This window comes from Triplophysa rosa, unplaced genomic scaffold, assembly GCF_024868665.1.
Source record: "Triplophysa rosa unplaced genomic scaffold, Trosa_1v2 scaffold39_ERROPOS3857510, whole genome shotgun sequence".
Lineage (NCBI taxonomy): Eukaryota > Metazoa > Chordata > Actinopteri > Cypriniformes > Nemacheilidae > Triplophysa > Triplophysa rosa.
Window position 1 is genome coordinate 72326 of NW_026634398.1, and position 25484 is coordinate 97809.

At 41.0% G+C, this 25484-nt stretch overlaps 2 protein-coding genes across 2 annotated transcripts; both read right to left on the minus strand.

Moving 5' to 3' along the window:
* Positions 1 to 2868: 2868 nt before the first annotated feature.
* Positions 2869 to 4515, minus strand: faim2b (Fas apoptotic inhibitory molecule 2b). Its single transcript, XM_057328188.1, has 6 exons — positions 4492 to 4515; positions 4031 to 4068; positions 3588 to 3675; positions 3322 to 3417; positions 3133 to 3186; positions 2869 to 3018 (listed from the first exon to the last, which is right to left on the minus strand). The coding sequence occupies exons 1-6, from the start codon at positions 4513 to 4515 to the stop codon at positions 2869 to 2871; spliced, it is 450 nt and encodes a 149-aa protein (XP_057184171.1).
* Positions 4516 to 6538: 2023 nt separating this feature from the next.
* nr1d4b (nuclear receptor subfamily 1, group D, member 4b) lies at positions 6539 to 24934 on the minus strand. The gene is made up of 8 exons (XM_057328186.1): positions 24467 to 24934; positions 15778 to 16101; positions 15602 to 15690; positions 15347 to 15491; positions 12842 to 13323; positions 12560 to 12745; positions 12035 to 12245; positions 6539 to 7880 (listed from the first exon to the last, which is right to left on the minus strand). The coding sequence occupies exons 1-8, from the start codon at positions 24480 to 24482 to the stop codon at positions 7684 to 7686; spliced, it is 1650 nt and encodes a 549-aa protein (XP_057184169.1). The 5' UTR covers positions 24483 to 24934; the 3' UTR covers positions 6539 to 7683.
* Positions 24935 to 25484: the final 550 nt, after the last annotated feature.

A 25484-nucleotide genomic window follows, 5' to 3' on the forward strand; every position in this document is an offset into this window, starting at 1 on the left:
CTTAAGGAGAAAATGCAATTATTTTATACCGTAGATCAAGATGAGCTGTCTAAAATTATTAGATCATCTAAATCAACAACATGCATACTAGACCCTATACCTACAAATCTACTGAAAGAGATGCTCCCAGAAATTATAGATCCTCTTCTTGGTATTATTAACTCATCTCTGACATTAGGACATGTGCCTAAAGCATATAAGGTGGCTGTTATAAGGCCCCTTGTCAAAAAACCCCAACTCGACCCTAGAGAACTAAGGAACTACAGGCCTATATCGAATCTACCTTTCATATCTAAAGTTCTGGAAAAAGTAGTTTCAACTCAATTATGCTCCTTCCTCCAAAGGAATGACATCAATGAAGAATTCCAGTCTGGATTTAGAGCATGTCACAGTACAGAGACTGCTTTGATCAGAGTTACAAATGATCTGCTATTGGCGTCTGACCGAGGTTGTATCTCGTTATTGGTGCTGCTAGACCTTAGTGCTGCATTCGATACCATTGACCACAGCACACTCCTACATAGACTCGAAAATTATGTCGGCATTAAGGGAATAGCTTTGAAATGGTTTAAATCTTATTTATCCGACCGTTTTCAATTTGTAGCAATAAACAATGAGGTGTCACGCAAATCGCAAGTCCAGTACGGTGTACCACAGGGCTCAGTCTTAGGGCCTCTGCTCTTCGCATTATACATGCTACCTCTAGGAGATATAATAAAGCGACACGGAGTTAGCTTTCACTGTTATGCTGATGATACTCAACTTTATATTTCCTCGAAGCCTCATGAAACACAGCAGTTCCATCGAATAATGGAATGCATAGTCGATATAAAAAACTGGATGAGTAACAACTTTTTATTACTGAACTCGGACAAAACGGAAGTGTTACTTATTGGACCGAAAACTGCTATAAGTAACAACCAAGAATACTGTTTAACTATTGACGGATGTTCCATAAAACCCTCGTCGTCAGCAAAGAATCTTGGCGTTCTATTCGATAGTAATCTGTCATTTGAGAGCCACGTCGCCAACACCTGTAAAATTGCGTTTTTCCATTTTAAGAATATATCTAAACTACGTCATATGCTGTCAATCTCAGATGCAGAGAAGTTAATTCATGCATTCATGACATCAAGACTAGATTACTGTAATGCACTGTTAGGTGGTTGCCCTGCAGGCTTATTACAAAAACTCCAATTGGTCCAAAACGCGGCAGCTCGAGTTCTTACACGTACAAAAAAGTATGAACATATTAGCCCGGTTCTGTCAACCTTGCACTGGTTACCTATAAAGCATCGCGTTAACTTTAAAATCTTGCTTATTACCTATAAAGCCTTACATGGTTTAGCTCCTCAGTACTTGAATGAACTCCTTTTGTATTACAGTCCTTCACGTGCATTACGCTCTCAGGCGTCCTGTCAGTTGGTAATACCTAGAATTTCAAAATCAAGTGCAGGTGGTAGATCCTTTTCCTATCTAGCGCCTAAACTTTGGAATAGTCTTCCCTGCACTGTCCGGGAGGCAGACACACTCTGTCAGTTTAAATCTAGACTAAAGACGCATCTTTTTAATCTTGCATACACTACTCTTCCATAATATAAATCTTCTGAGGGTTTAGGCTGCATTAGTTAGATCAACCGGAACCAAAAACACAACTGATGTACTTGTTGCATCAAAGAGTACAGAACAGTACTCTACTCTCAGCCAGTCTTGTCTCATTGTTCCAAGGTTACCACAGCGAGCAGGATGCAGTTCATGGCCTGACCTGAGTTTGGTGCGTGTGCGTGTTGTGTGTGTGGAGTGTTTTGTGTGTGGGGTGTTTTGTGTGTGGGTGTGTCTGTCTTCTGTGTTTCAACCTTTTCTTGTTTTTGCAGGTACAACTTTGATTGTTTTGCTTGTAGTCAATGTGTCTCATGTGCAGCTGCTTTGTAACAATGAAAATTGTAAAAGCGCTATATAAATAAAGTTGAGTTGAGTTGAGTTGAGTTGAGTTGTTGGTACCGTATAAGACACGAGCTGACACCGGCTCCACATAAAGATTGTAAAACCCTGTGAAGGTCTTTCAACCGGCTTTCTACAAAGTAAACGCCATATTATGCGACTATGCATGAACTTTCTGCTGTTCTGAGCATTTTCACTCTCCTGGTTTATTGATCATTGTCTGTGTCTTGTGAATTACTCTGTTTGCCTTTACCCCTCGAATTTTTTGTGTTTGGACTGACTACCTGTGTTTCGACTCTGTGCCTGTTTGTGGATTATGACCTTGCATTATGTTTAATTAAGATCACTTTAATTAAAACAACCACAACCCGTGTAAAGCATTTAATAAATATTAGCTGGACTTTATAACATACAGTGAAAAGTCAAACACAGAAACTTAGGTGGAAGTTGCAATTCCACAATGCAATATTATATTATTATTTTATACTCTATATTGTTTTAAATAACATTTATAGATTTTATATTTGACACGATAATTATATGACACAAAAAGCGCTTTGGTAAAAAAATAAAGTCTGGTAAATGTCAATGGTACAATACTTTCTCATCCAACCATGAATAAATTAGCAACAAAAAAACGACATAAAAGCTACTCTTCATAACAAACCCAATCTGTCAACATGTGAAATGTGTGTTTTTGGTACATTTTTGTGTGGTTCATACAAAAAAAGTTCCAAAAACACACATTTCACATGTTATCATGTGTTTTTTTTAAACGTAAATTTCATGTGTCTTTTCTGTAAGGGTGAGAACATTTGCAGTGTTTATTTTCCTTACCCTAATACTATAAAAAAGGCCACATGTTATTCTAAAAAACACTCAGGCTCTTAATATCGTACACGATAGAAAATATATACCAACAGTGGTTTATTCTCTCCCATAGCCAAACATATCCAACAGGAATGTAAACAAGTACACAATGTCCATGTAAAGACTTAGAGTGGCAAAGATATATTCCTCAGGATTTATGGTGTATTGCTTGTTTCCCATCAACAGCTGTGTATCAAAGGCCAAGAACTAGAACAGTGCAAGAAGTAAAAAAACACCATGAGAAGAGAAACAAATGATGAATTGTTTATCACCATCATCACATTTAAAACTATAACGCTGTTAAAGCTAATCTGCTCTTACCATGGTGAAGACAACAGCTCCTATGCTGGCATACACAGCATGTAACCAAGGAACCTTTTTACAAGAGAAAGCAGTCAGAAAGCAAATCGATGAGCTACTAACTAAAAGCCTGCCAGTATCTCAGTTTGTTAAACTAGGCCGATGCCCAAAGTTGTGCTGTAGTCTTTATGTTTATCATTAGATACTTACATAGCCAAAGGGAACCACCAATCCCATTACAAGAGCACAGAAAAACATCACCATGCATAGAATAAAGAGAAGACCTTGGAAAGAAGTGATGTCAATCTATGGAGACACAAATATCACATTTTTGATACCACCTGTCTGTGTGTTTTACCCACGTAACCATATTTTGGGGCAAATTTCAAATGAAAACTGAAATCTATGAAATTAGATCAGAGTTAAAATATGTAAACGTGGGCGTGTGTGTTCGTGTGTTTTCATGATTGTCTCACCTTGCTCTGAAAACTAAAGATGGTGACACACAAACACACTAGGGCAGTGACACCTGTGCACAGCACTACGGACTTTGTGTTGTAGAAACTGTTGGAAATAACAGAAGAAAATATTATAATGAGTACATTAAGTGCATGTTGCACAATGTTTTGAAAGTGTAATTTTTAAAGGAGTAGTTAACCTTCAAAATAAAAATTCTGTCATCTGTTACTTGCATTGGTTACAAAAGAAGTGAATGGGGGGCTGTGCTGTTCTGTTACCAACATTTTTCAAAATATCTTCTTTTGTGTTCTGCAGAAGAAAGAAAGTCATACAGGTTTGAAATGACAAGAGAGCATGTAAATGATGACATAATTTTCATTTTGAAGGTGAACTACTCCTTTAAGGATACATGTTGGCACATATAGAAACTCAACACACCATATACTGTATGTTTCATTACCTGGAGATAAAGCCCAACATGCAAGCCATGCTTAATGTCTGCAAGCCACAATGTTTGAGAGAATAAATAATGGAATATTAATTAGTTAAAGATGAGTCAAAGAAAACAGAAATAATAATATATTTTCACAAAGTCTGCTGCCTCAGTTTTTATGATGGCGAATTGCATATACTCCAGTATGTTATGAAGAGTGATCAGATGAATTGAATTTTATTGTGCAGTACCTCTTTGCCATGAAAATTAACATAGTCCAAAAAAACATGTACATTCCATTTCAACCCTGCCACAAAAAGACCAGCTGACATCATGTCAGTGATTATCTGGTTAACACAGGTGAGTGTTGACGAGGACAAGCCTGGAGATCACTCGGTAATGCTGATTGAGTTAGAATAACAGACTGGAAGCTTTAAAAGGAGGGTGGTGCTGGAAATCATTGTTCTTCCTCTGTTAACCATGGTTACCTGCAAGGAAACACGTGCAGTCATCATTGCGTTGCCACAAAAAGGGATTCACAGGCAAGGCTATTGCTGCTAGTAAGATTGCACCTACATCAACCATTTATCGGATCATCAGAAACTTCAAGGAGAGAGGTTCAATTGTTGTGAAGAAGGCTTCAGGGCGCCCAAGAAAGTCCAGCAAGCGCCAGGATCGTCTTCTACAGTTGATTCAGCTGCGAGATCGGGGCACCACCAGTGCAGAGCTTGTTTAGGAATGGCAGCAGGCAGGTGTGAGTGCATCACACCTATTAGTATATTAGTATTCTGTTCTATTTTGTTATTTAAAGAGTTTTGTAACATTAGTGATTTTAGGAGGTTACCATTGTGCAGACGAGTAGAGAATTTGCTTAGGATGAAAACAGACTCATTTCCAATCTTAACTGTTTGATCTGAAAGCATTACATTGGTAATACTGCAGCTGTAATTGGTTGTTGTTCATTCATGACAATATTGATTATTGTTCAGAATGAAACTCGAATAAATGTAACAATGACAAATTAATTTTATTCAAAATCAATTATTTTGAGTAAGAGTTTAGTGTTCTTTACTCAAAATAATAAAGTTTATCAACCTAAAAGTTAATACTGAGTTATCTTTACTTATCGGGGCATACTGTCACGGAGCTGACAGAACCCAGGCGCAGGCAGACAAAGGGTTAACAAAAAACTCTTTATTAAAAGAGACAAACAAAAAGCCCACAATGGGGGAAAACACTACAAACCAAACAAGAATCAAAACTAAAAACTTCCTCGAGGGGAATAACAAAACAAGGTCCAAGGAAACTATAATAATAAATAATAGTCCTAACACGAAGGGAACAGGGTAATCCAAAACACGAAGGGGAGCAGGGTAATCCAAAACATGAAGGGAAACAAGGGTAATCAAACAGTAAATCCATGGTTGACTCACGGGCAGGAAAACACGCAGGATACGGGAGACAGGAAGGAATGAGCCGACAAGGTGTGAGGGAAACAGAGACACTAAGAAGGGAAACTATAATGAAGGGAGATTGCACAGGGACGGTGAAGGACAGGTGACAAGACTTAAAACTAATGGGAAAACAAGCGGGAAAATGACGGGACAGGTGAACGGGATAACACTAATGGGAGCTGATGGAGATACAAGGGGGCGGGGCTAGAAGACGCGACACCGGAGAGAGAGAGCATGGCATTACAAAATCAAAACAATGCCATGCCCTTCTCTCCACATAAAACACATGGGTCTGACATGATCCTGCCACAAGACCTGAAAACCAAGACAAGGAGAGGCAGGATCATGACAGAACCCCTGCCTTAAAGAACGCCCCCAGGCGTTCTCCAAGGGGACACACTAACAGGACAAGACCGACAGACATGAGGACAGACACCATAAACACAAAACAGAACAATCTAGGGGAAACTTGGGGACACTGAACTTGGGCGGGACAGGAGGTGGGGATTTAGGAGAGGTATGGGGTTGCTTCCTAGAGCGGGGTTGAGGGGCGGGAAGGGAAGAGCTAGGATCCTGCCACAAGACCTGAAAACCAAGACAAGGAGAGGCAGGATCATGACACATACAGATGGATGAAATCCACCAGAAAGCTGTGGAGAAAATAAACTTACTAAATTATGACTTTTTAAACTTAGGTATTTTGGTATCAGCACATGCAAAATAAATAGCATAATAGGGAATAATACTTATTATATAAAGTGAAAAAATGATGACTTTAACCCCAGCGGTGATAAGGAGTCTTGAGAAGGGATGGATTTTTTTAAACATCTAATGTGCACCAACCAATCTCAACCTCCCCCAATGAAGTAACCTTCAATTTAATTTCTCTTATAAGTAATTTTTATACATTTATGTTCTGCCACATCATTATTCCACTCATGGTATCAATCACAGATACAATGTGCATGAACTCTGCATAATTTATACCGCATCTGTTCTGAAGTGATATCTGGGTTAAAACCACAGCATAGTGTAATTGTAAAAAGGGAGCAAAGCGATTTGTCAGTCTTTAAAACATGAAGGGGAAGTCATTTAAGCATATATATACATGCAAGTTCTGTAGAACACCATCAGCATTCTGTGTGAATAGGACGGTGCTGTGTTTAAGAGAAAATATAAATACGGAGCCTAATGCCTTGCAAAGTTATAAGGTAATCTTTTAATATCACATAATTTGTCATCTTTTCATCACATCACATTTGGTTATTAAGTCCCAGCTGAAGACACATTTCTTCAGCCTGGACTTTGAAGTAGGGAAAGTTTGATGTGAAATGTTGTCGTACGTGTATGTTGGTTATATTTTTATTTTATTGGATTTTAAAATTGTGAAGCACTTTGGGCAACAACGTTGCATTTAAATGTGCTATATAAATAAATGAAGTTGAAGATCTCTATGGAAAAGGGTAAACATAACCCATTTCCAAATACACATTTAAATGCAGGTGAAACATTAAAACTACAATTCTTTCTGATACAAAAACTTTCTTTTGTAAATATCACATCCATGCAAAACTGAAATAAATGACATTGGTTATTCACAAGAAAATCAGGCCTCTTTTAATTACACAACTCATTGTCCTTAACTGATAATGGCTGATCTTACTGCATACGGTTATAAGAAAGTATTGGATATTGCAAATATATGACATATTCTTTAACCACCAAGGTTTTTACAGCCATCAACAAAAACAATATTTATAAAGGTCCATAAAGGGATGTAGGAATGTTCTACATGAAGTTATTGCATTGAAATTGTCCGATGGGTAGCTGATGATGAAATATAAGAACTCTGTATTATTTGTTGAAAATATGATGATAAATGCATAGCATCTGGAGTGAGAAATGTCTTCATAATGTTTATAGTCACTATAGTGGTTATATAAACAACCATCATCACATAATCTGAACTGTCCATTCCATACTGTATATAATGATATTAAATATTTATTTAACTTCTGTTTTAAAATTTCTTAATGAAATAATGTATCTCCTGAAAATACAATGTCGAACAAATGTTGATTTCTGTTCTTCTTCTATTACAAGACTGGCATGTTGGTTTTATCCTGTGGCGAAGCAGGTGTGAGATGGCTGTGTCAAAGCCAGATGTTTCTGCGGAGTAACACATGGCTTATTTGTTTAATGAAAGTATATTCTTCAGGTCTCTGATCAGGGGTCAATATGAAAGACGAGGAGTTTTTCTGAATGATGGTTGTTGAGAGTACAGAGGTCAGGTAGACGCAGCAGTAGTTTGGGGAACAGCGAGCTGACATCTGGTCTTCTGTGTGTAATAAGAGAGCGAAGAGCACCTATCAAATCCTCCTGAAGCTGTTCTACAGCCCCCACGTCTGAAACACCTGAACGATCTGACAGAAACAGAACAGAGGAAAGAGGTCCCTATTAACACTATAGCTCTGTTACAAAACCTTTGTATCGACTGTCTATTAAAGGGATAGTTCACCCAAAAATGACAATTCTGTCATCATTTACTCACTCTCAAGTTGTATAAGCTGTATAAATGTCTTTGGACTTTTGACATTTATAAGATATTTGGAAGAATGTTAGCAATTTCAGATCTCAGACATCATTGACTACCATAGTAGGAAAAAATAAAAAGGTAGTCAAAGCTCCCCCAGAACTGTTTGCTTTCCTAAATTCAGAACAAAAACAAACAAACAGAACAAAAAAATATACAATATTTGTTTCTACTATGGTAGTGAATGAAAATTGCTAACATTGACCACGTTTACATGGACGTCAGTAATCGAATAATTTGCCTTATTCTGAGAAAGCTAATATTAAAGGGCACATATTTTGCAAAATTCACTTTTATAATGTGTTAAAACATTAATACGTGTCCACAGTGTCTGTAAACAAGCAGTCTAAAATGTAAAAAATGTGCTCACTCCTTTTTAAATAATTTGTGTAATTCAAAAACCCTGTTGGTAAAAGCAAAGATTTGAATTCTGCCGTTAATGTCGTCACTCAACGGCAAAGCCCGCCCAGCAGTGGTGACGATCTGCCCTATTTGCTTAGACACAGTCCCATGTGGGAAGTACAACAGTCGCCATCGTTAGATCGTCACTGGAGCTACACAATGTCTGCGCCACGGAGGCACTACAGTTGTTTTGTATTAGGATGTACCGACCAGCATAACTGTCTCCATAGACTCCCGCAAGCTGAGTTACAGAGAACAGCATGGTTAAATTTAATTAATTAAGGCAATGTCCCGCTGAGAATTGGTAAAGTATTTCACGTTTCCGCCAATCATTTCATGCCGGACTGCTTCACGAATGAGGGCCAGTACAACACTGGACTTTCAACGAGGTTGCTACTGAACCGGGAGCAATACCAACACTTCGTGCCCAGTCCTCATATCCAGCAGAAGCAGTAACGTTAAGTATCACACCTCATATTGTTGCTGATTAGTCTTTCAAAATTGCCACTCTTAATGGGCTTGTTATCGCGCTATATTGGTAATGTTGCTAACAATAGAAGTACAGCGTCTAACTGTATTTATTGATGCTGCCCTCACATGCTGTCGGGATTATAGTAAACAATACGTAAAGTAAGTGTGACAGTACATGATAGAACAACGTTGAAAGCGTAGTATAACTGCAGTAACGCTAAACTATACCTGCTCAACCTCCATGCAGCATTTATTCTCTGGCTCTGTAGTCATTTTACTGCAATTCCCACACGAGCACCTGCACAGCAATTTATACATTATCATGACGGACCATGCTAATGCTTATCGATCACTTGAAGAACGTTAATTTCACAATAACTGCAAAATTACAACTAACCATTCTGAAATGTCCTGTTCCATTCTTAAGGTTGTCACTTCTTTTTGTGTCTCTCCATCAGTGTCAGACTCCGGTTCGTACATATAGGGCTGAACACCACTAACAATTCCTGACATTTTGATGTTTTGTTTTGGCCGGTACACTAGGGATGGGGAGTCGACTACAAAAGAGTCGATTCCTCGACTCTTAATGTCCCTAAAGTTGGAATCGACTCCAAGACAGGAATCGATTCGTCGACTCCGTAATTTTTAATGTTGTCATTGACTCAAATCGGTTACATTGTCTTTGTGATTGGCGCAAAGCAACGAATAACATTTAAAAACCAATCAGGTAAAAGTCATTCCTCCACTCTCTCTGATTGTACACATTTACAGCCGATCCAAAACACTGCGTTAATCAGAGCATGAGCGACACTACTTGTTCGCTCACAAAAGTACACGCAATATTTTCCGTTCATTCTTCACTTCAATCCGATCTCATTAAATTCTAAAAAATTCTTATTAAAAACTCTCCTATATTTCGTCTGTCCCTCTTCAAGCTTTTATTTCTCTAAACGACTGTTAAGACTTTGTAAGTTGCTTTAAATGAAAGCGTGGCGCTATGCTTAAATGTGAGTCTGTGCGAATAATGACACAAATCACAATCAAGTTTGTGGAAACAAATTTTAAAGCGTTTCATCCAGCTTAAAAACTTAAAAAATCAGCAACAGTCAGGAAGTCACAAATCATATATTAAGTTATGGTTGCTGGGTTATTATTATAGCATATTTGTTGGTTTTAAAATTACATGTTGATATTTGGAGTTATTTTGCAATGAGTTACATTAAGAAAAGAACACAAGGTAGGCTCAATGCCTTTTTTTAAAGTGTTGAATTTAGCCCAGGGTGAATATATATACTCTTAAACGAAAATAAATAAATAAATGCTTTAGACTTGTTTAGCGCACATTTACGGAGCCTCAATTCAAAACAATTAAACGCGGTGTCTTTACGTACAAAACATATTCATTTGTGTAACTGTAACTCTCCAAAATCGATGCAATAAAAAAATATAAAAACAATAAAGGAAACTAAATGTCTTAGCTTTACCATAAGTCTACAGCTACGGTTAGACCTGGGCCGTCATGTCCTTGTGTTGCGTGCGCTTGGAAAACCACATCGGTTTAGGACCAGAAAGGAGTAACTGGTCTGACAGTACAAAAAACTCTCTGTGGTGTTAGATGCACAAATGCATGTGTATTTGCGTATTCCTGAGCCCATTTTGAATGACAGTAAATGGAGTCGAAGTGTCGATTCCATCGACTCCAAAAGTGGGAGTCGAGAATCGGAGTCGACTCCAAAAAACCCGGAACCGAACACCCCTACGGCATCAGCACGAGTTCCTGAAACTCCGCCCTCCTCTGGAGAGGGGCTGGGATGAAAAGATCATTAACATTTAAAGAGATATAAGCAAAATCGGGGCGTTTATAAACACACTCAAAAACGGGCAACGTCAACATGCTATAATAAATGATCCGCTGGGTATTTTGAGCTAAAACTTCACATACACACTCTGGAGACACCAGAGACTTATTTCACATCTAGTAAAACCATTCGAACAACCTCTCCTTTAAGATTAAGGAATTTACATGAGTTGCTTTAAGAATATACCTTTCATGTTCCCGTTTTACATGTTACACTACATAGTTCGATTTATGGCATACGTCATTACGTCCCTAAGTGACACCGTTCGACGTTCCCTCCATCATTTCATGTATCAACAAACAGTTCGTCTTCGCCATGGTACCACATACAGTTTTTGGTGTTTCGTTTATTTTCTAGAATTGTTGGCATCTTTCTCGTTTCCCGTTCAGACCAAAAATGTGCTTTCTTGCTTGAAGTCATGTTGTTTGCCATAAAACGAAACGGCTGTCCACTGCCGTACGTGTGTGTAACCTGTCACAAAGTGCCGCGAAAGTTCCTACGCGCTGGTAATAGTGCGATTAAGGTGTGTACATGTCTATACCGCACTTCAATAATGCGACTAAAATAGGAGTACCCCACCCGTCTCAATTCGATTTGTGTTTACTACGATTATGAGTTTAGACGGATTAAGCTAATCAAAAAGCTCTGTTTACATGATCCATTCTTAATCAGAGTATTGTCTTAATCGTGTTAATATCGGATTATTGTTGTCCATGTAAACGTGGTCATTCTTCCAAATATCTTCCTTTGTGTTCAACAGAACAAAGAAATTTATACAGGTTTGGAATAACTAGAGGGTGATTAAATAATGAGAGAATTTTCATTTTTGGGTGGCGTATCCATTTAATAAAGTAAGACAAAATCTCATTTCAAATCTCACACGTAAAAATAATTTTGCTTCTTGGATAGTTAATTCTTAACGCCATTCCAGCATCTAAGGCTTTCATGGCAAAAACTAGTCAATCTATACACAATTCTGTTCTATACACAAGTCGTCGGGACAATTTGGAATCCTCAATCAACCTACATGTCTTTGGGCTGTGAACCGCAGCACACGCTCGCTGACACAGGGAGAACATGCAACCTCCACATAGAAAGGCTTCCCGTCGCAGCCAGGGCTCGCACCGAGGACCTTCTTGCTGTGAGGCAACAGTGCTAACCACTGAGCCACTTACTAGCAATTGGAAAACTGCCTATAGTATTACATCAATAACTATGGCCATTAAACACACATTCTTTCCGTGTAAGATACCTGCAGAAACCAGCACCACAGCCATGAAGAGTGCCACCTCGTCTGCCTCCAAATTCATGTTCCCCAGTTTCTGGCTGAACTCAAACATAGCATCAAGAAGACTGCCCATGCCAAGGGCTCGCAGCGATGCCAGCGGGTACGTCTGACCATTTAGGAATGTTACAGTGCGTTCCTTGGCATCAAACAGTGAACAGAACCTCACCGTTAAAACCTGCAATACACCAAAAGATAAAAAACACATTTTGTTGATACTGAAACTGATATAGTTTGATAAAGAAATAAGTTTCTTATCCAAAAACCTTGCGTAGTCCATCTCTCTGACCGCTATGCATTCCAGTCATAGAAAATCGAACGCATTACCTATTTTCTATTTCTTTGTTTATTTTCTTTGTACATTACAGAAGCATATGCTACAGTAGATTGAATTTACGGTTATCCGAAGTGACAGCATGTCAGGGAATCAGACACATGAATAGTTGATACTAGTTGAGCTACCGGTTGGCAACAGATGTTGAGGTTTCTCACCTGAAAGGTTCCTGCCTTTAGCAACAAGACCTGATCGTGTTGGCTCAGGGCCTGAAACCCTGGGATGCCCTTGGCAAATTCCACCACTTCTTTAACAGCTGGAGTAAAGCACTGAGAAAACGCCTCCCAAACCTGCTGACTTGAGCAACTGGCTGAGGAGACGGGCCAAGCATTGAGAGGACATGCCTACAGAGGGACCAAAAGACACTGTTTTAAAAAGCTTTTAACCAAGTGCCGTGACATGCATCCTATAACAAATCGCACACTTTCATAAACACATACCAAAACTTTAGCGCCGAGACTTGGTCTCCACGGACAAGACGTCCGATAGGAATAATCATTGTGATTGGGCGGACAGCTCTGAAGTGGGGCGGTTCCCTGGCTTGGACTGGAGGACTGTGGGAAATGATAATGACTGTTGTCAATAACGTGGGCTGCTGGTTTGTTGTGGTGGTTGGCAGTAGGGCATCTGGATTGGGTGAGACAGCTTGTTGTGGACTGAGTGTGAGACTCAATGTAGCCGGAAGGATTGTTATTATTGATGTCATCATTGCTAATCTTCACAAACTTCTCCTCATTCGCAAAGATGTTGCAATAAGCTTGTGACATGGCCTCTTCTGATTGGCCCTCTCTCGGGCTGGTGGGGGAGTCTGTGGGTGTGGTACAGTCCATGGACACTGATTCATTGAGGCTGTTCATGTAACTTTGCATTTCGTCCAGCAGTCGTTGTTTCTCACGCTTTGGAATGCGTCCGAACCGCACAGCTAGGTTAGAAAGAAAGAGGAGAAACTACTGAGTGAGTGAATTTCACGTGTATGACAAGAAACAGGTGTGAAAGATGAAAGAAGGTCATTTTGCTCTTACTATTTTCAACACAAGCATGGCAATTCGTAACTATTTTATGAGGTGGCTGAGTCAAATGGTTACAAGTTCCTGTGAGAAGCTGTTATTTCAACAAAACTAGAATGCTGTATTAACCCTTCAGCACACACTGCAACAATCCAATTTGCCATATTTTTTTCAACAGGATAAAGCCATAGTGATCAAAGAGCACGCAACATATTTTATTTGTTGAAGCTCACTGTACGATGAGTAAAAAGCTTCTTTCTGTTCAACATCTCCCACCTCTCTGTCTTCAGTTATTTATAGATCTTGCTACTGTATAGCTAGACCTCCCCACCCCCTGATTCCTCATTTTCTCTGGGAAGTGGGTCAGTCAGAGCAAAAGTGATGTCATTGAGTCAAGGAATGATGGAGTAATGAACAGAAGTAGAGAAACATATCTTGTCACAAGGTAAAATGTTAATAGGTTATGAGTGAAAGGAAAGAGTGGGGAAGGTTTTAGTTTAGTTAAACTGTGTAACATGATAGGTGAACGAAAACATGATGTGATTATACTGGATATGCTAGTGTTGAGCAACAAGGGGTGCCCTTATTCACATAAAACAGCTAACACAAGCATGAACTCGAATACAAACGCAAAGCTTTGGAAAATCACTTAATAGGACATCAAACAAATGTTACTTATTTCTGGGGAAGTATAATATAGCACCTGCTATCAGGTGATTGTTACAGGAGTCAGGAGTACAGTTTAGACACTCCAGAATCTAAACAAGAGACGTTTTAGCTGTGTAGTTTTTTCAGTCAAGGATGGGGCAATTCCAGAGTACTCCTAGTATGATTCAGACAAGTTGCATGTTTCTAAATAAATGAAAATGTAAAAGTATAATTACAATTTAAGTACCAAAAAGGGAGAGGTTCACTTTTCACATGCTGAAAAAGGATGCTGCATATCATTTACTTTCTAGCTTTTTAGGTCACCTAAATATGTACAGTACACTATAATTTATTATTAGCCCAGTTTACAAAACTCCCCAGAGACAACGCTGTCCTGTGTGCTAGAGGACAAAATGAGAAATATTTTACTCATTATTATGTTTTTCAAATGTTGGACTTAATTGAAAAGGGCTGCAGGCTTCTGGGTCACTATGGTCCCATCACTTGACTCTTAATTATTCCTACAGTACAATACAACAAATGCTTAAGACCTCAGAACATATTGAACTGCAGTGTAGGAGGTGCTCATGCACTTTGTGTTCCCTGTTCCTTAAATTAGCCTGATTTGCTGCCGTTTTACAGTGAGCGATGACTTGTGGGATTTCGGTGTGCCCATGCTAATAAATCAGAGCTGAAAAAAAGAGGAAACTGCTAAAACAGAGTGTACAAGCCATGGATGAAAGCATTAGAGAAAGGATCAAATGTGTGCAACAGATAAAATATAAAGGAGAATAATACGCATGCAAAGATTGTTGGCATGAAAAATGCAATCGTTAAAATCAAAGTTAGATGGCTGGAATCGTCCTTTCTTTAAACAACACGTGGTTGAAAAAACCTTTATCAGTCTTATGATATTACCTAAATATTTGCTTAAAGGGATAGTTCACACAAAAATTCTGTCATCATTTACTAACCCTCTTGTCATTTTAAACATGCATGACTGTCTTTCTTCTGCGGAACACAAAATATATTTTGAAGAATGTTGATAACCGAACAACGGCGGTACCCATTCACTTGCATTGGTTTTGGGTCTACACGATAGAAGTGAATTGGTATAGCTGTTGATCGGTTACCAATATTCTCCAAAATGTCTTCTTTTCTGTCCTTCAGAAGAAGAAAGTCCTACAGGTTTGAAATGACAAAAGGGTAACAATAAGCTTGCTGTAGCATCATACCAGGATAATAATGTTGTTTTATATTATTTCATAATGGTTTGATTCAAGAACATACCATCTCTGGACATGCCGACAGCGAGACACTTCTTAAAGCGACAGTGCTGACAGCGATTACGGTTCATCCTCATGATCAAACAGTTCTCGTTCTTCACACACATCTTGTAATGGATGTTCTGCTGGATACTGCGGCGAAAGAAACCCTGAGGATAAAATCAGAGTATGTATGAGTAAAACATTTTAAGGCACATTTAAATAGCAACTCCAGTATCAGACAATAAACACTGTTTACAAAGTGTGAGTGTGTTCTTACCTTGCAGCCCTCACATGCGTGAACACCATAGTGAAATCCTGATGCAATATCCCCACATACTTTGCAAAGCAACACCATGCCACCTGTTTCTATAGAAACACAAATTGGCAGCAGTGAGCAACAATAGTGAATGAGCATTTGTAGAACTTTAATAGAATGATTTAAATAGGACTGACTGGTAAAGGCACCCGTGTACCCACAGGGTCTCCTGCCGACAAGGGGGTGGGTGTATGTATTTTGCCCTGATGATGTAAGGGTTGGCGTAACAGGGTTGACAGCAGCATCGCTGCTCACCTCGGGAAATTGAAACACCAGTTTATTGCCTCCAGTGATTCTTGTTGGACTTTTTGTAAAGGTGCCAAGGTCTGTGAAGGAGACCTCCTCTGGGGATGAGGGCTGAGAGGATGGAGACTGGGTCTGGTACCCACTGGAGGGGCTTCCTGGACTGGGACTGGGGCTGGGGCTTCCTGTTGATCCTGCATAGAGGATCACTCCTCCACCTGTCAAAAATCAAAGAGAGAACAACATCGCCGATTTGACATTTAGCTGATAGTTTATCCAAGGTAACAGTTTCAATAATTATAAGCACAGGTCCACTTGCCCTGGCAATAATGGGGACCGCTCATGTTTACATCCATGGATTGTATAGGCTTCGCACATAGAACAGTGGGGTTGCCAGAACATTTAAGCACAAAACTATTTATAATCCTTTTAAATTATTTTGCCAAAAAAGGTTTTCTAGAGTTTAAAATGTCTACAATAAAATAAATGTGACGCTTCAAAATGAGTGTGGAAAAAATGAAAACATTGCCTGGCCTCTATTTTTAGTGTAAACTCATTACTCACATGTGTGAACTCTGGTCTACTCTCAGCCTGTCTGGTTCATCATTATGACTCGCATGTTTAAACCTCAGACAGGCAAAGATTTAAACGTGAGAAATGAGCAAGGACAACAAGCGAAACTGACTCACGTGTAACTGTAACTGTTCACGTTCTAAGTTCACTAAAGCCAGAAAGAATCAATGAGTCGATTCGTTTGAATTATCAATTATCAAAAGTTGTTTATGTCTCTAACATGTCATGTATTTTACACATAAACGGCTCAACAGAATTATTTAAAAGAACAATTCGCTTTCGATTTGGAAAAAACAAAGCCTAACGCGCAGTATCAGTGCCATGCGCGCTCCATGGCATCGCGCCAGGGAACGCGCTCTAGGGCTGCCAGCCACCTGACCACCGGCTCACATGCGCTCTAGACTGAGTGAAAACACGAGCCTCCTTCCGCAGTCCCGTGTCGAAAACAGCCGCAGTCAAATGCTGCCAGCACGCTGCTCACGTTTGAAGTGGGCTCAAAAACAGAAACCGAAGACATATTTAAGATAGTGTTTATCAGTCAAATTAGTGGTTTAGGCCTTATAAATCCAACTGTAAACAAAGAAATGTTTAAAAAATCTTACGTATGGAATGTCACATGGATTGAAATTCTACCTGATGATACCTATACCGATTAAATTACTAGATAAAATCGATAATGACATTTCATTATCGATTAGTTGGTCTGTGACGTCACTTGCGAGCTGCGCAGTTATAAATCAAACGCATCTTCTTCCCTTTGAAAATTACCGTTTTAGATGTGTCTCTCCGTGCAGCATGAGCTGCGCAGTTTAAAGTCAGATGTGGTTCTCCGTGGATGCGTCTCTTCGTGCAGCGCGAGATGCGCAGTTTAAAAGTCACACGTGTCTCTCCGTGCTGCAATTTTAAAATCACACTTGTCTCTCCGTGCTGCGCGAGATGCGCAGTTTAAAAGTCACACTTGTCTCTCCGTGCTGCGCGAAGTGCGCAGTTTAAAAGTCACACTTGTCTCTCCGTGCTGCGCGAAGTGCGCAGTTTTAAAGTCACACGTGTCTCTCCGTGCTGCGCGAATGCACAGTTTAAAAGTCACACTTGTCTCTCCGTGCAGCACAAGTGACGCAGTTTTAAAGTCACACTTGTCTCTCCCTGCAGCACGAGTGACGCAGTTTTAAAGTCACACGTGTCTCTCCGTGGATGCGTCTCTCCGTGCGGCACAAGTTGTGCTGTTTAAAGTCAGACGTGTCTCTCGGTGCATGCGTCTCTCCGTGCAGCACGAGTGACGCAGTTTTAAAGTCAGACGTGTATCTCCGTGGTTGCGTCTCTCTGTGCGGCACAAGTTGTGCTGTTTTAAAGTCAGACGTGTTTTGCATGCATCTCTTCAAGCTGCGCAGTTTTAAAGTTTAAAGGGGACAGATGTTTTAAATGACAAAATTAAAGATTATATTGGTAAAACCCAATTTGTGACGTTTGCACTTTGCAAAGTACATAATAGGCTAAATACCCTGATTTGGTGGCTTATTTGGTTCAGAGGTGGATAACGAAGTACATTTACTTGAGAACTGTACTTAAGTACACTTTTTGAGTATTTGTACTTAAGTACTACTTTTTCTGTTTACTTTTTTCTGTACTTCACTACATTTGAATGACAAATATCTCACTTTTCATGGCACAAAAAAATGATTTCTTTGGCCGACCCTCACCTCGCTCCCACGTTTGGGAGAGACTATTGTCAGTTGCTTCTAATATGACACCTGAATCAACTCACCAGGTGTGTTAATTATGGAGACATTCACAACATTTTGGGAGAAGGCTAATGAGTTCAGTTGTGTATACTTTTCCCATATCTGATTTACTTAACCCCATAGAAAATCTATGGGGTATTGTGAAGAGGAAGATGCGATATGCCAGACCCAACAATGCAGAAGAGCTGAAGGCCACTATCAGAGCAACCTGGGCTCTCATAACACCTGAGCAGTGCCACAGACTGATCGACTCCATGCCACGCCGCATTGCTGCAGTAATTCAGGCAAAAGGAGCCCCAACTAAGTATTGAGTGCTGTACATGCTCATATTTTACACGTTCATACTTTTCAGTTGGCCAGGATTTCTAAAAATCCTTTCTTTGGATTTGGTATTTTCATTAGTTGTCAGTTATAATCATCAAATTAAAAGAAATAAACATTTGAAATATATCAGTCTGTGTGTAATGAATAAATATAATATACAAGTTTCACTTTTTGAATGGAATTAGTGAAATAAATCAACTTTTTGATGATATTCTAATTATATGACCAGCACCTGTGTAGCTTGGGCGAGAATATTTTATTTTCTGCCCCATTTTTAAGGTTTGTGCAAAAGCTGGTTGCCCTCAGATATGTGTGCTGTGCAGTGCTGATGAAATGTAGGTCAGTGATACTACTGTTTATGTCCATGAAGAAATTTGGTCACATTCAGCAACAACCTGTCAGGACCCGGGCTTGAACTCGGATCTCTGGTGTAAGGGATATTCACAACACCAGTCAAGCCACGTGGGACGAGATGGAACCCAGAAGATATAGGCAGACACAGCAGGTTAAGTATTTCAGTTTAATAAACAAAAAGGACCAAAGGCAAACGCAGTGTCTTCACAAAAGAAAGTAATCCAATAGGTGAAGAGGTAAATCCACAGAGTCCAAAACAAGGCACAGGTGAAAACAACTACTCAAATTAAACAGGGATCAAAAACAGAACATAGTGGGGACTCCTAGTGGCCAAAACAAGACAAGACAGGCAGAATGGTGACAGAAAATCCCCCCTCTAGGAACGACTCCTGACGTTCCCACCGGGTCTATCGAGACCATGGGCCTTGAACTGTCGAATAAGGTCCGGGTCCAATATATCCTTGGCAGGAACTAGGGTTGGGAATCGAAAATCAATTCCAATTTGGAATCGGAATCGAAAGGCTACGAATTGGATCGGAATCGAAAGGAATTGGAATCGGATACTTGAGATTAAAATTTGAATTCCTCTTATCAATTCCTGTGTGCATTTTTTCATAAAAGTACATGCGTTGCATGATCTGCTGATATCTCAATAAAAGCCCTTATGAAAATTATCGATATTTTTTACTATAGTGAGCTAGTTTAGCTATAGAATTTGCATTAAAGCACAGGAATCACAAATTAACCATAGTTGCATTATAGTAACTGCAGTTTAACCATGATGTATTTCAACTATGATAATACAAATTGTAATAAATCAGAAAAGGTTTCTATGTGTAAATATACACAAAACGCTGCTCATAAATGTATATATATATTGCAAACAAGTCAATAAGCAGGCTAAATGACCATACAGGTTGATATCTAAATGTTTTACTTCAACTGTGGAATCGAAACTGGGAATCGATAAGAATCGAAATCGATAAGCAGAATCAGAATTGGAATCGGAATCGATCAAATTGAAACGATTCCCAACCCTAGAAGGAACCCAGGAGTGCTCCTCAGGACCATAACCCTCCCAGTCCACCAGATACTGCACGGATCGTTGCACTCGGCGGGTATCCAGTATCCGGCGGACGGTATAAGCTGGTTGGCCCTGGATGATGCGAGGTGGAGGGGGGTCTGCCTGCCGGGACAAAGGGAGAAGACACAACAGGTTTTAGCAAGGATACATGGAACGTGGGGTTCATTTTAAGTGAGCTGGGCAAGTATAGCCGGTAAGTAACAGGGTTTACTCTCCTGGCTACTCTAAAGAGTCCAATGTATCTCTGGGCAAGTTTGCGGGACACCACTCGTAGGGGCAAGTTCTTTGTGGCGAGCCATACCCTCTGACCAGGGCGAAGGGTGGGACCGGGTCGGCGGCGTCTGTTGGCCTGCCGTTGGTAAGACTGAGAGGCGCGTAAAAGATTGTGATGGACCTTTCTCCACGTGAGTCGACAGCGTCTGACGAACGATGTGGCTGAGGGAACTCCAACTTCCACCTCTTGGTCAGGAAACAACAGGGGGGCATAGCCAAACTGGCATTCATGGGGAGACTGGCATTCATGGGGAGACATCCCAGTTGCAGAAGAGCGTAGGGTGTTGTGGGCATATTCTGCCCAAACAATGAATGAAGACCAGGTGGAAGGGTTGCTCGAGACCATGCACCTGAGAGTAGTCTCCAGTTCCTGGTTCATCCGCTCCGTCTGCCCGTTAGACTCAGGGTGGTACCCAGAAGACAGACTGGCTTTGGTTCCAAGGAGCTGGCAGAATGCTTTCCAGAATCTATAAGTGAATTGGGTGCCTCTGTCCGAAACTATATCCTGGGGGATACCGAAAATCCGAAAAACGTGGATTATAATCAGGTCAGCAGTCTCTTTAGCAGAGGGTAATTTGGGAAAAGGGATAAATCTGGCCGCCTTGGAGAACCTGTCAATGACGACCAGAATTACCGTGTTGCCTTGGGATGAGGGAAGACCAGTGATGAAGTCCAGTGAGATGTGGGACCAGGGCCGATGGGGAATGGACAGAGGATGGAGTAACCCTTGAGGGCAGAGACTGGAGGTCTTATTCTGGTTGCATAAGTGGCATGCCTTGACGAAGGTGCTGACATCCTCTTTGATCGTGGGCCACCAGAACAGTCTTCGGAGGAACTCGAGGGTGCGATCGATGCCAGGGTGGCAAGTGAGGCGGGAAGAGTGTCCCCAGAAGAGAACCTGAGCACATACAGCCTTAGGGACGAACAGACGATTGGGAGGCCCCCCTCCCGGATCCGGTTCCCTGGCTAGGGCTTGTCGCACTGTTCTCTCAATAACCCATGAAACAGGTGCCACGATCTTGGTGTTGGGGATTATGGGTATGTCAGTGTCCTCTCGAGTGGTGGGAGCATATACTCGGGACAGGGCGTCAGGCTTGAGATTTTTAGAACCGGGCCGAAAGGTCAGGACAAACTGGAACCGGTTAAAAAAGAGGGACCAATGTGCTTGTCTAGAGTTCAACCGTTTGGTTTGTTGAATATACTCTAGATTCTTATGGTCCGTGAGTACTTGAAAAGGGTTGCTGCCCCCTCGAGCCAATGTCTCCACTCCTCTAGTGCCAATTTGACCGCCAGGAGCTCACAGTCTCCTACGTGATAGTTCCTCTCTGTGGGTGTAAGCCAGTGCGAGAGAAAGGCACAAGGGTGGAGTTTTTTGTCATCACCTCTAAGGGACAGTACTGCTCCAACCCCCACTTCAGATGCATCTACCTCCACCACGAAGGGCTTGTCCGTGTTGGGAAGCGTCAGGATGGGAGCAGAGATGATCCGCTGCTTTAGGTTCATGAAGGCTGCCTCAGCTTCCACCCCCCACCGAAACTCAGCGATGCCACCCTTGGTAAGGGCAGAGAGAGGAGCTGCTATAGAGCTGAAGTTTCTGATGAACTTCCGGTAGAAGTTCCTGAACCCGAGGAAGCGTTGGACTTCATTGAGGGACGTGGGGGTGGGCCAATCTGCTACTGCCTCAACCTTCTTTTGGTCCATCTGGACACGGCCAGGTTCCACTATGAATCCCAAGAACTGTACTCGAGAGGCATGGAACTCAAACTTTTCGAGCTTGACGTACAGGTGGTTATCGAGAAGACGTTTGATCAGGTGCTCGAGACCTTCTGATGGTTCCCGGGTAGCAAGTTCATCTTGAATTGAGCCAGAGAGACCGTTAAGGAAGCATGCCATGAGTGCCTCGTCATCCCAGCCGCTCCCTGCTGCAATCGTCCGGAACTGGATAGCGTAGTCAGTCACACTGCGATGGCCCTGTTGGAGATTTAGTAGCTTCCTGGATGACTCTGGGCCACTGGCAGGGTGTCAAAAGACTCGCTTGAACTCCTCCGAAAAGGCAGAGTAGCTGGAGCAGCAGGTACCTTGAGCCTCCCAAACAGCGGTGGCCCAAGCCAGGGCTTTCCCAGACAACAACGTGATGATATATGCTATCCTCGACCAGTCAGTGGGAAACGAGGAAGGCTGCAGTTCAAACGAGAGTGAACATTGGGTTAAAAAGCCTTTACAGGAACTCGGGTCACCTGAAAATCGCTGAGGTGGTGGAAGGCGAGGTTCCACCCCGGGGTTTATTGCCATGGGGACTTGGATAGACTGGGCTTGAGCGGCAGACGCAGCAGGAAGCCGATCCGACATCTGTTGAACGGACTCCAGCATCTGTGACAATAGCTGGAAGTGTTGCGCCATTAAAGTCTCCTGTTGTACCAGCATGGCCTCGTGGCGTTGGAACGCCACCTCGTGGCGAGAGTGTAGAAAGAATCTCCTGTGAGCTGGCTGCCTCTGGGTTCATGGTGGCACTAAGTTTCTGTCAAGACCCGGGCTCGAACTCGGTCTCTGGTGTAAGGGATAGTCACTACACCAGTCAAGCCACGTGGGATGAGATGTAACCCAGAAGATATAGGCAGACACAGCAGGTTAAGTATTCCAGTTTAATAAACAAAAAGGGCCAAAGGCAAACGCAGTGTCTTCACAAAAGTAAGTAATCCAATAGGTGGAGAGGTAAATCCACAGAGTCCAAAATCAAAAATCAAAAAACCTCGTGATCAAAAATAGAATAAACTCAAAAAGCAGGGTTCGCAGGGGAACAAGCACATACCAAAAATGGAGGTCACAAAAGTAATCCAATCTTGGGACGCAAGCAAGCAATAGTCCACACGGGTAGAACATACAAGGTTGAGTACTACACAATCAAACTTAGTGCAAGGAACTGAGGGAAAAAGTAAGGTTTAAGTACTACACGGGAAAACAAGGCACAGGTGAAAACAACTACTCAAATTAAACAGGGATCAAAAACAGAACACAATGGGGACTCCTAGTGGCCAAAACAAGACATGACAGGCAGAATGGTGACAACCTCTGTGTTTGAAGACTTCATGATACACATGAACCTGTTCATATTCAACATAGCCACCTTATAGTAATGGCTAGGAAAGAGAAAACTTAACTGCCTCTTTGACCCAGTGACCAACCTCCCTCTCTCACTCTTAAGAGGCTGCATAAGACACAGGTTGCCAGAACACAAACAAACGCAACGGTGTGTGTGCCTGGGAAATCACGCGTGGCACGTGGACTTTGAAGTTGATCCCCGTGACAGTGAAAGAGAAAGTCGATCTGTATGAATACCACTATGCAGATTGCAGTAGGCTATGTCATCATGGCATGCAGAACGTGCTGGGGGCTGTAAGTAGGAAATCACTGGCACCATAATTACAAAACACTTTATGGACATAACAAGCCTATCTGTATTGTTTTAAAAGAAAAGAAAATGTTTAAGTACACTAGGCTAAAAGTTTAGTTACATTTGTAATAACAACTGAAAATACTATCTAGCATAGTGCAGTGTGGTCTGAACGAGACTGCAGATATACTTAAGAGGCTATAAAGATGATCTATATAATGTTAGTTTTCGTGATCAGGATAAATGTTGTGCTTTTACATGTTAATAAACAGTTCTTGTTATGCACGAACGAGCACGAATGCTCAACGATGATGTCATTCGAGTACGAATATACCAGTAACCACTCAACTTACCCAATGTAAAGCACGTGTGGTACCTCGATCAGATTTGCCAAACATACAGCAAGAGTCAGGGCTGCCCTTACTTTCACCAGTAAAACTTAGTTTAGAAAAAGTATATCGAGACTTAAAACGAACAAGTGATTAATTTGTGGAAAAACATGCGCTACGGTGAACAGACACCGTACAGGCTACACGTGAGTTTGTTTACATGCAGCTTGAGACCGGAAGTATCTACCAAATCTGCTCGATACGGATCGACACGAACAGTATACTACTATAACAGACGAACAGTCACACTATAAAGCATTATTATGCTTTATTAAAAAAATAAAATTAAAATGTAGTACAAACTACGAGCATTTAAATGAAAGAACAGTTCACTAAAAACATTATCTAAAATAGACAATATGCGATGAATGAATTTGAGTACAGATCTGGCTAAGATAAAAAAGCCATAAAGACTAAACATTTCATACTTTAGTTATTCTATTTATTTTAACTCACCTGGACTGTTGTCCATGGTTTATGTCCCTGGTGTTGCTAAAGTAATTGCAGGTGTTTTTAAATTCCGTCAATAGATGAGCTATCCAAAGCAGGTCCTTCAGGTATCCGGGCAATGCGCTATCCTCACTCTTTGAGAGAAGACCTTAAGGCTGCCTCGTGTACATTACAGTAAGCGTTTCCTTCAACACAAAGCAATGACAGTGTACTGGTGTCATTCCCCAGGACCGAACTGTGCAGCTAGTTTGATACATGCACGAGCATCACACACACCAAACACGTTTTCAGGTGTCTTAGAAATCTGACTAATACAGTATCCCCCCACGAGTCCCCCCCCCCTCCTTTCAACGTCATTTAACTTGTTTTTGTCATTCGATGCCAATGAATATGATTCCGTGTTACACACGCCCTCTGTCTTTACCAGTCGTGCTCTTGTAGTAATGTTGCTGCACCCTGCTCTATATCACACATTGACATTGGAATGGCTGCTGCATGCGCGAGCTGCATGTGAGCTCTGCCCTACTGACACATATTTGTTCCTCCGCTCTGGGGAAAGCACATGGTGTGGAGGAGGAGCGCACCGTGACTGCTGTTTATTTCCTTCCAGCTCTTTATATCTAACCAATCTCCTTATTCATCATCATTTACACATATGGGAAAGGTACATTGTGTATGAAATTTTCATTTAGCCTCCAACGTGAATACATTTTGAACAGAGAACATAGGGAAGAGCTATCATTGTTTAAATGAAAACTCTTAGCGCCTATACTGTACACCAGGAGTCTTCAACTAAAATCGCTTGAGGACCAGTAAACAAACCCTCCTTACCAGCTGAGGTCCGGACAATTAAATACCTATAAACATGAATTTATGGTTTTTGTCAGACCAAAGAAATAAACATGTCTTTTCATATCAATTTCAAGGTACTTTATTGGCATGATTGCGTGTTCTTACAATATTGCCAAAGCATTGAACATATAACAAAAGACATACATTAAGTACAAACATGAGATTAAAATTA